This window comes from Vipera ursinii (genome assembly GCF_947247035.1).
Source record: "Vipera ursinii genome assembly, chromosome: 7".
NCBI classification, from domain to species: Eukaryota; Metazoa; Chordata; class Lepidosauria; order Squamata; family Viperidae; genus Vipera; species Vipera ursinii.
Window position 1 is genome coordinate 32,989,324 of NC_139521.1, and position 11,704 is coordinate 33,001,027.

The 11,704-nt window shown below is 41.5% G+C and overlaps 1 protein-coding gene across 1 annotated transcript in view; it reads left to right on the forward strand.

Moving 5' to 3' along the window:
- The window catches only part of TRAPPC11 (trafficking protein particle complex subunit 11), a 51,898-nt gene extending 49,407 nt beyond the window's left edge, over positions 1–2,491 (forward strand). The window contains exon 30 of the mRNA XM_083367445.1: positions 1,184–2,491. Coding sequence (XP_083223571.1) covers positions 1,184–1,228 — 45 coding nt within the window. The 3' untranslated portion in view covers positions 1,229–2,491. The remainder of the gene's footprint in view (positions 1–1,183) is intronic.
- The last annotated feature ends 9,213 nt before the right edge of the window (positions 2,492–11,704 follow it).

Below are 11,704 nucleotides of genomic sequence, written 5' to 3' on the forward strand. Positions count from 1 at the left end.
TAGATGAATGGATTCTATAAGTCAACCAGCAATTAACTCAGCCACTTTCCTCAAGTGTATTTTTAATATAATTTGGCTTCTAGGAAAGCATTATGATAAGCTAGCTATTGTGTGAAATAAAATTTTTCACTAAAGCTTTTGCCTAAATTCACTGTTCTAAACACTGGAGGAAAATGTCATTCCATGTTCTGTTTTGAAAATAATTAGCTGAAGCAGATTTTCAATCTATAATAAGTCTCACTGGATTATGACCATAGCCATATATGCAAATAATAAGGAATTGGAAATAATGTAATGCCACATTGCAGCAATAATGGTACTAAGAACTGTGCATGTGATAATACATTTATTTAGCTACCAAGAAGTTAGTGAAGGACTCTTTTCTCTCCCTCCTCCCCACTTTGCACAGCAGGGATTATCAAAATAAGTAGGAAGAAACCTGTCCAGGCAGAGTAAATGAAATATTGGAAAAAAATGTGAAGTGCTTTTTGTGAATTACAATTACATTGTAAAACCCAACTTAATCCACCCTTTATAGTGACAGGGCTTTGTAGGCTATTTGATCACAGTACAACTAGAAAGGATGGGTATTTCTCAGGAATTCTGACAGTCAGAATGCCTCTTAAATTAGTCATTTACATTTGCTGCTAGCTAGGGACGTAAGCCTTCTTTTTTCAGAAGGAATGAATGAGTATATTTGTAAACTGCAATATCTTCTAGGTTGTACAGGTTGTTTTTTCTAAGTTTATAAAAAAATTCAAATGCTTAAAATCTAGACACTTGGTGCTTAAAATCTTCCTTGTACTGTACAGTATTGTAATTTTTCTGAATAGATAGCAATGTTTTCTGCTATAATAGTTGTTTCCCAAAATGGTAGACATAGATTAAGTGGAATAAAAGTATAACAACTTGCCATTTTCTATAATTTTTATCAATAGATGATAATTTCATAATTACTTTGTCATCTTAGTCTAATTAAGAATTATTCAGTGTTACCAATCTTAATAGGGCTGGCTTGCTGTTACAGGTACTTCAATGGAATAATATGGATCATTGCTGAATCTCAGTACTGATCCTAAAATAATATGAAATTAATACATCACAGAGATTGTGTAAGTGTATAGAGCGCTATGTAACTGTTGGAAAACATATATATGAAATAATTCTCTTTATTTCTCCAAAGCCACAGGGCCGTCAATTGGACGATGCATCTATTGCTGCTGCATAGTTGAAGATTCATGCACAAAGGAAGCAGTTTTGCACAGAATTTATAGTAGCTTTTTCCCCAAAACTTTTGTCTTAAGCTACATATAAAATTGCTTTATATTTAGATTGGTAAAAAATGTGGAATGAACTAAGTGTCCTGTGGACTTGATTGTAATAATTAAATATATAAATATATAAAAAATAAGGGTTTTCTTTATCATTGACTTTCCTGAAATTAAGTGAATGGAAGTGAATGGAATATTTTGATAACATGGGTGAAATAACTAAAAAAATATGAATTTGGCTTTAAAAAACCAAGTCTGACGGTTTTGTTGTAGTTACTGATTTCACTACCATCACAAATACTTTAGCATTGAAATTTTATGCTTGCAGAATCCAATTTTATATATTATGAATATCAAATATATTCATATATTTGAAATAAATAATAGCATTTATACACATTCTTCCCTTTTAGTAGGCTCTGGCTATTCATATGATGAGTTGCTATGTTAAATTATCTGCATTGTCATTTTGTACTTTTGAGAGGCCAGTTAATAGTTGTTGGCTCTGGGTGAAACTGCTTTAGACACATTTTCTCTTTCATAATTAGGAGGGAGTGATATTATTTAGTTTAAAGAAATTACTCCGTAAAATACTGAGAAGCTTATGGTCCTTTAGAAAAAAATATAATAAAGTTTACTATAGGAAGAAACATATGTTATCATTAAATATTATTATAAATGACTTGTATATAAGAAATGCCTATCATCCTTGTGGAAATGTCCCATCAAGCCATTGCCATTGTAGATTTTTTGGAGTAGGCTGAAGTTGTCAATATTTTTTAAAAATAATTTACAGCAAGTCTACCATGGAATATTTCAGAAACATGGGCTGCGAAATATGAATTGCAGGCCATTTTAGAAAAAAGCTTTGTATGCTACAGGAATATCCACCAATCATTTAGTTGTAAAACTTTTGCTTAATCAGGACCCATTCCTTTATTAGTTTTTTGAACATGCAAATATCAGATAAGAATTCATCCTATCAATGTGAATATAGCATGGTGTTCTTAATATTCATATTAAATCATGTAAATACCTGTTTTGTGAATGCTCTTCTATTGTTTAATAAATTAATTTAAGCTTTAGCTTCTGGTCTCATGCCATTTCTCCTTTTCTAGAGTGATATAGTATATGCAAATGGTTGTGTGAACTGGGATATTTCATCCCAGTTCAGAATAACGAACTTTCTGTGCCATCTTAAATAAAGTTATGGTATATTGGTTCTCTTTCCTTTTTTGTAATGTGCGCATAAGAAATACAGTAAGTTCCAGGTCTATGAAGAACTGCTAGGATATTAAATGGAAATCATTTTCATATCCAAAATGCCATCTAAATATTAAGAGTAAGGTCCTAAAAATTTAGTTACTGCTAAACAGTTACAACTGAGGTCACCGGATGATGCCCTACAATTGCATAAGTAAATAAATATCTACCAATACTAACAATGATATAATTCATGTGCAAGCAATCATTATGCTGAAAATCATCTTGGATTTTTTGTGGAACTTGGTGGATTTCATTAAAAAAGCATGTGGACAAAAAGATGGAAATGGCCCATCTTTAATTTTTAAATATGTCTAAATTAATATTTAAATAGCCAAATGAATACAACATAATTCTGTCTAGCAGTACTCAGTCAATTTGATTTTAAAAGGTTCAAAAGAAGGGCATCAAAAGCCTTCTTAGAGAAAATAGCACTCCACTGTTGAGGCCCTTAATACCCAGAAGTCCATTTGAGAACTGTTCTAATCCTCTCTGAGAAAAATCATCTTTTTGTTCAAGCCTTGGGCATTATCCATTATTGAAATACAAGCTTACCTTGCCTATGTTTTGCCTCCATTTTCTTGTCATTTTTTTAAAATTTGTAAGGTCAAAAGGTCTGTTCTTAATATTTGTTCTGTTCTGTACTAGACATCTGTTCTGTACTAGGACTGTCCGATTAATAATAAAGAAGAAAACAAAAATATTGAAGAATTTATTAGTACAAAGGAAGGGTAAAAAAAGGAAATCTGAAAATGAACAATAAGCAATGGTATTTGAAGTTAAAAATATATCATTAATTTTGAAACAGCTGATGAGATTTTATTAGGCATAATGGTGATTTTCAAAATTTGTTAAGTATGAGCAAACTTGTGATACTAAATTTAAAAATATATGCAACGTTTTTTAAAAAATGGCTATTAAGAAAGTGAATTAAGATACACTTGGTTTTTCCATTTTGTTTGTGTTATGTCACTTTTTTTCTCAGAGTGATGGCAGGATGTTATAGGATGTGTCCAGACCTGAGAAACTGGTACAATGGAGCTGTCTATCTTCAGTGAAAGACTATAATATAAGAAAAGCAATTAGGGCACCTAGCTCTAGCTCTCTTTTGCATTTTTTTTAAAACTTTATTTTAAATGTAACATACTTTTGAAATGCTTTTTTAATTTTCTTTGCATCTTTAGTTTATGCTAAGTATTTCAAAATTATTTTCTTAATAGATTGATCTGAAAAATATTTTTGTACTATCTGCATACTTAGTTTACATCTAAAGTACACCTATTTTTTTAATGTAATGGGGATCAGCAAAAGATTATTTTCTCCAAAAGATTTTTATATTTCTCAAGTTTTAAAGTTCTCATTAGACCTCTATACTACAATATCATACCTGATTCTTAATATTTTACAGTATTCAGACAAATCATAACTTCCTCACCACTTAACTTAAGGTAAGATAGGCAATTTAGTGCTCTCCAGATGATCTGACTTATAGTCCTTGCATTTGGTCATATTGGCTGGTCTAATGAAATTGAAAATATGTGACCAATGACAAGGCTGCCTACTCCATCCTATATATATATCTTAGGAATATTAATTGTACAGCAATAGGTATTGTAGTTTGGCATTAGAAAACCACAGATTTCTCATTCCTGATTGTATTCTTCAGTTCCCAATTCCTTTAAGAATATGTCTAGAAATAGATGACATGTAAGCATTCATTGCTTTGTGCTCACCCACTCTTACTTTTTTCGCTCAGTTTGCAAAGGATTAAATCTTAATTTTTTGCCCAGAAAGAATATGGTTGGCACAAGCCTCATAGATTAGAGAAACAGTAAGTATTTTTAATCTCTTCATTTTAAATTTGCATTTATTTTAATAACTATTGTAAGAATGAAATTATATAGGAATATTTTGTCTGTATTTAGTTTTGCTTTGTATGGAAGAGATGAGTAACATATATGTGGGGGTGACATCATTTCGGCTGATGTTATAATGCTAACGTTTCAGCATTCTGGGGAGCCACCCAGTATATTAAAAACTCACAGTGGAACGAACAGCTTCAGTCAAGGCTCAAGCATGATGTCAACTAATTATCCTTGTAAATGTACAACTGAGCAATCTAATGTTCATATGAATAATCTAAATCTGTTTCTTAAACTTTTTGGTCTTAGAACATCTTACCACTTTTTAACAATTATGGAGGATCTTAAAGAGAGTTTTTGTTGTACAGGTTTTATTTATAAATATTTACCATATTAAAAATTAAATCACATTTATTCAATGTTTTATCGAGTAATGTAAAATTAATACTAAACCCATTAGATACTAAGTATTGTTGATAAAAATGATATTTTTTAATAAATAAAACATAATGAGAAGAGTGAAATTGTATTACATTTTTGGAAATATCTTCAGTATCTGGCAAATATTTTGATTCTGTGGACCTTGAGTGAGTCTTGGGGGACCCCCAGAGGTTTCTTACATCACACTTAAGAAACCTTCCTTAAATGAAGGAAATTTTAGAAATGAAGAAAAATAAAGGCAGAACAGGAAGAAATGGGTGGAACTAATCAAGGAGAAATAAAGAGAAATTTCCTGACAGAACAAAATGAAATGTTGATGAATATCACTGAATTCTATTTCCAAAGAATTTAACAGTAAATCTTGCTGAGTAAAGATGATAGTCACACTCTTGTGAGATGGGTGGCCATATAAATAGAATACATAAATAAGTGGTAAGATTTGGAATAAGAAAATAAGAAAAAGATTTGGAATTAAGTAGTATCTGTCCTCAAAGTATGTCAGCTTGTCCTCAGATGTAAGAAATACTGTCCTCAGCAAAAAACAAATTTTGGATTTTTTTACCTTTAAAAATTACAATTACATTTCAGTGTTTATTCAAATGTTCTTGCCACCTAGTTTCTTCAATTAATTTAGGCTAGTTTCAACAAAAAATATAAAAATGTTGGCATTATATTGTGATCCTTGCAAAACTATAAAATCTTGACAAAATAATATTTTCAAATGCAAATAGAAAAGCTGAAAACAAAGGGCTTAGGTTTAACTCCAACTGGTGCTGATGTAACAAAAAACAATAGCTGCAATTTGGAGACCTCAATAGCTTAAAGTTAAACCAATTAGGAACAGATGGGAAAGATACCAAGACCTGCAAGAGCTCTTGAAGTGGGGGGTAAGGCAAGGATAAATTTAAAAAGAGTCCCTGAACCTGGATGGAAAAAATGTTACAACTTTATTTTCATCAATATCCAACTAAAATGTAACATTTCTATTTAATAATTTCACTTTCTTACTCAAGCTAAACAAGACCACCACTGAAACACCTTTTTAAAATTAATTTTATCTGGCCTATGTTTTGAAGACAATCACTACTTCACTTAACCTCAAATACTGGACCCATCAAAATTAGAGGAAAGAGACCATGTAATTCTGGAATTGTTGACTGTAAAAATTGAAAATACATACAAGACAATGATTGCTGCAGAAAAATAAGAATGAAAGATACTCCATTGAGTGTCTTCAGGTTTTTTTCTCAGACAATATAGCATTTTTTCAGTTCCTCTTTTCAACATACTACTATCATACTGTTGTTGCCTGCATCTCACCAACTAGGACCGTGGTGGTGAACCAGTGGCACACAGAGCCCTCTGTGGGCAAGCGCACCCTCGCCCCAGTCCTAGCCCTTCAGCTGGGTTTTATAAAACCTTTTCACTTTAGGCCTCCATTGCCATGTGCAAAAAAAAGGTTCAATCAATCAATTTCAACTTCTCGCGGGAAAAAAAAGATCTCGCAAAGTTGGAATTTATTGAACTTTTTAGTCCACCCAGTCTGCCGTTACCACCGCAGTCACACCCACCCAATGGGCCACACCCACCCGGCGCCTGACGATACATAAGTGGGTTTTGGGTTGCAGTTTGAACACTCGGTCTCTAAAAGGTTCGCCATCACTGAACTAGGAGGTATGTTCAGTGTACTCATGGACACTGAGAACACATACAGGAAACATAAAAAGAGCCAGGTCATAAAGGAAACAATAGAGTTAAAGATGGCAAGAATAATAAACAAGGGTTTTTATTATTGGCTAATGGGTAATAAACAAAGTTAAGACAATTCCTATTTCAGTTCTTCCTCAAAACAGATCTCACTTAACAACTGCAATTGGGAGTGGCAATCACATTGCTAAGTGATGTGCTTATTAAGTGAAATATATGACTGTGTCATACTTTCATCAGTTCTGCTGCAGTCAATATGCATGACATTATATGACTGCAGCTTGTAAATTATTGCTAGGTGTGTTGTGTAAGCAGTGGCGTAGTGTGGGGGGTGCAGGGGGGGCCGGCCACACCGGGCGCAACATCTGGGGGGGGGCGCGCTCGCACTCGCAGCTCTCTGCCCCTGCCTGGCTCACTCTCTCACTGCAGTGCTGGCTGTGCGAATCCGATCTGAGCCGCCGGGTCGCCGCCCACTGTGGAGGGGGGGTGCCAGGCGTGCGGTGCGGTGCACGGGTTAGGGGGCGCAAATTACTTGCCTTGCCCCGGGTGCTGACAACCCACGCTACGCCACTGTGTGTAAGGTAGGGCTTTTCAAACTTTTCACCCATTGTACCACTTTTATGATAAGGCAATGTCCGAGTACCACCAGTCGCCCAGCAAGGTGTCAAAAACTTGACCAAAAAAAAGAAAGGAAAAAAAATGATAAAGTACAGGTAGTCCTTGACTTACAACAATTCACTTAGTGACTGTTCAAAGTTACAACGGCACTGAAAAAAGTGACTTATGACCATTTTTCACACTTATGACCATTGCAGCATCCACAGGGTCATGTGATTTACATTCTGATGCTTGGCAACCGATTCATATTTATGATAGTCACATTGTTCCAGGGTCATGTGATCGCCTTTTGCAACCTTCTGACAAGCAAAGTTAGTGGGGAAACCAGATTCACTTAACCACCATGTTACTAATTTAATCTCCCTCTCTCCCCCCTCTTTCTCTCTCCATTTTTCTCTCTCCCTCCCTCTCTCCTTCTCTCTCCCTCTTTCCCTCCCACTCCGTTTCTCTCCCTATATTTCTCTCTCCATCTCTCTCCCTTTCTCTCTCTCCCTCCATTTCTCTCCCCCTCCCTTTCTTTCTCCTTCTCTCTCCCTCTCTCTCCCTCCCTCTCCCTCTAGTTCTCTCTCTCCCTTTCTCTATTTCTCTCCCTCCCTCCCTCCCTCTCTCCCATTGTCCTTTTCTTCCTTCCCTCCCTCTTTGTCCTTTCCTTCTTCCCTCCCTCCCTCCGTCATTTCCTTCCTTCCTTCCTTCCTTCCTTCCTTCCTTCCTTCCTTCCTTCCTTCCTTCCTTCCTTCCTTCCTTCCTTTCCTAATCCATTTTTACCAAGAAACCTGATGCCCACTTAACTCTTTATGAAGCACCAGAGGAAAGGTGGGGAAGATCTATCAACAATACTCGGAGGTTGCTAGCTCATTTAATAAGCTTTATTCCAGCAACAGAAACACCTCGCTTTCTCTCACAGTCGATCCATGCACACCAACAATGCTGCTGTGGATCGAGGGGCAGGAAGGCGACCTTCACATGGGAGGGATGGAAGATGCACCAAAGCTCATCCCGGAGCCTCCTGCTGCTAGAAGCCTGCGGTGGTGGCATAACAGGGCTTGCAAAAAGTGGGGTGGGCAGCGGTAGCTGCTCACAGTGCCAGCCAAGGGCAAACAGGGCAAGGCCGCTATCAAGCCCCAGGCTCAACAATCAACCGGGTGGTGGGGGAATCCGCGCAGCAACCTGGCTACCTGGCTTGCCAGCCGCTCATTGCTCTGCCAATCAGCTGGAAGGCTGAGACTCTGGATTTGAGCCACCGACCAGAGGAGAGCACCGCTGATCAGCTGGGAGGCTGGGACTCCAGATCCGATGCTGCCAGCCAGCTCGAAGTCCCAGCGGGCGGCTCCAACGCCATTGAACAGCCAGGAGCGTCTGCAACCTTCTCTCGGTGCTGCCAGTCAGCTGGGAGCACCCGGAGCTTTTGAGCAGGAGCGGCTGTCAAGTTCCGGGCTCCCAGGCCAGGTAGCCGGGTTACTGTGCGGATCCCCCCCCTCAGTTGATTGTCGAGCCCGGGACTTGACAGCCGCTCCTTTTCAAAAGGCAGGGTTTGGAGGTCAGTGAGGCACTCGCACGGGGCTCTCCCAGGGCTGGCGGGCCGAACAGGGACCAGACTCCCCCTCTCCGTGCTAGAGTGGCACCCGCAGAGGCGGCCAAGGGCAAACAGGGGAAGGCTGCTCCTGCTCGAAAGGCAGGGTTTGGCGGCCAGCGAGGCGCTCGCGCGGGGCTCTCCCAGAGCTGGCAGGCGATGGGGGAGGAGCAGGCTGATTGCCTTCCCGGTACCTGGGACTCCCACGTGCCTTCCCGGCCATGTGTGCCCCAAAGAAGCGCTGATCAGAATTCAATACGGTTGCTACACGAGTCCCTGGGGAGAGCGGGGCCTCGCTCTGTACCTGCGTGCGCCCTCTGTAGGGTTCATGCAGGTCGCTGCCAAGCAGCATGCTTTTTGGCAGCAAGTGAGCTGTGAAGGAGCGGAGGGCCAGAGGGGGAGGAGGTGGGGGGGAAGAAGGCCACGCCGTGTACCACCAGCCAGGTGCTCACGTACCACCAGTGGTATCCGTACCACTGGTTGAAAAGCCCTGGTGTAAGGGTCAGGTCTGAAGCTTGAGATTGATTGAAGCATTGCCAGGAATACTTTGAATAAACTCCAAAACCAGATGAATCAGAGTTTTCAGTTAAGAGAAAGAATCAATTAGATGCTGGAGTCCACTTGTTTGGTTATGCTCAGATGGAGGAGACGGAAATGCTTTAATTTGGAGTTCCGCAGAGTGTTGCACCTGATAGTAATGACCTTTTCCAGCCTGGCTTCTAAGAATTAACTTATGGGGGGGGGTCTAAATATTTTTTTTTGCTAGAACCTAGTTCGATATTCTAACAGGAAGTGGACATTATATTTATACCTTGTTTTTATGAAGTGGAAATGATCCGAGTTACTTTTCAAGTCATGGTCTTTAGACAGTGGCTCATGGTCTGCATTCTTAATTTGCCTCAAGTATCTGTTAAGCTAGTTCGCTAAATTCCGGGAGAAAAGTTGGCCGTACTGCGAAACTCTTCAAGGAAAGCCTTTTAATTAAGGGTTTACGTCATAACATTGAGCGCGTCACGTTAAAAGGCAGCGAAGAAAGCCGCGGAAGGCGAGTTGTGCGCCGGGCCGGCCAGGCGTGCTCCGGGGGCCGCCGAGGAGGAAGAGGAGGAGGAGGAGGGGCGGCGGCAGAGGCCGTCTGGCACACAGGCGGGTGGGCGCCGCACGTGTGTCTGGGAGAGGGCGGGCCGGGCGGAGAGACGCTGTACCTGCGGCTGGCCCTGCCGGGGCGGTTCTGACTGAGCTGGAAATCGCGCCAGACCGGCAGGGCGGCTGTAGCGGGCTCTGCCCCGCTCTCATGGCCGGGCCAAGTTGGCGGTGGTTGCTCGCCGTTGCTGAGGCGCTGAGCGGCTCCCCTTAAATCTCCTCTGGCGCCGACATGCCGCGCAGGCTGGATAAATTTTTGCAAATTGCCCCGCATTCCTTGGCCATCGTGCTGCGCCCTTACGGCGGAGATGGAGCCGCGCCGCCCGAACGAGCAGCCCGAGCGCAGCCAGAAGGCGACGCCGGCGGGGAAGGGGCGGACGGGCCGGGTGAGGAACAGGGGAGCCGAGCGGAAGGCGCGCCCGCGGCGGACAGTGAGCTGGGCCGGCACCACATCGGGTACGAGATTTTCGCCGACTTCAAGCAGGGCAACATGCAGCACTTCTGGAACAAGAAAGTGACGGCGGCCGTGGCCGAGACCTTCTTCCTGGGCTGGATCGACGAGCAGGTGTTGCTGATCCAGGGCAAGGAGGAGCACCTGGAAGCGCTGCGCGAGGGTTGGATGCGCAGGGCTCTCAAGCCCCCCGCCGGCTTCCAGATCAAGTGCCTGGGTAAGAGCGCGCCGAGTCGGAGGCGGCGCCGGGGACAAGCCGGGACAGGACCGGGGGAGCAGCTGCGTCGCCGTGGCGAGGGAGGAGGGCGGCGGCGCCACGCGCTTCCCTGTGCCGGGGGCGCTAACGTTTCCCGCTGCAGCTGGAGGAAAGCGCCGCGCTCGTTCCTGGCCGGTGGGAGGAAGGCGCTCCTTCCTCCTCCTCCTCCTCCTCGTAACGCTTCTCACCTTTGCGTTAACTGCCCTGGGCTTTCCGTGGCTCTCTGTGGACGGGAGACTTTTGGCGGATGCGGGGACGTCCGGTACTGTACGCGCACACTTCGTGGTCTGAAGGGAACAGTGGCGGTTGCAACTTTCTACCTTTTAGCCATCACCTTAGCCCGAACTCTCTCCCAGTGCTTTCCCCCTTTCCAACTTCAGCCGAAAGTATAACTCACGGGTCTTCAAACTTGGCCCTTTTATGACTTGTGGACTTCAACTCCCAGAATTCTGGGAATTGAAGTCCACAAGTCATAAAAGGGCCAAGTTTGAAGACCCCTGGTATAACTTCAGAGAGGTTTTGGCGGGTAATACAGGAAGAACGTATTCTAGCCCTTGTCTTCAGCCAACCCTTCAGCTAATCTTATTGGTCATGGTCTTGGCTTGAATGGTTGGCAAAGTAGACACACACACACACACAGACACACACACTTTAGTGGGGGGGGGAGGGCTCTTTTTCCAACCCCTTTCAACCCTCTGCATCAGAATCTAAGGGAAAAGCTGATTATTTTTTTTGCATTAGGAGAATCTGGTATAGTAAAACTGCATCCTTAGCTTGTGTTTGCACATACAGATACTGTATGAGTGTGGCACCTGAGTGCCATCAGGATTTGGAAATTTCACTGTTTTATCTTTCAATGGGATAATGCTGCTTTCTTTGCAAAACCCTATTTATAAAAGGGTTAAGGTTTCATAACTAGTTTTCTCAGGTTATTTCAGAAAATGTTACATTTTTTGCTGTTAGTAAAAAAGTGTTTTGTGTTGCTCAATTTTTTTAGCATTGTGCATTATGATTTCAGGAGCTCCAGGCAAGATTGAGAAGGTGAGAAAACATTTTGGAAGAAGGCATTAGCATACCGTGTAGATTATTGCCAAGAAAAGCACATGAATGTGTCCATGTAATTCT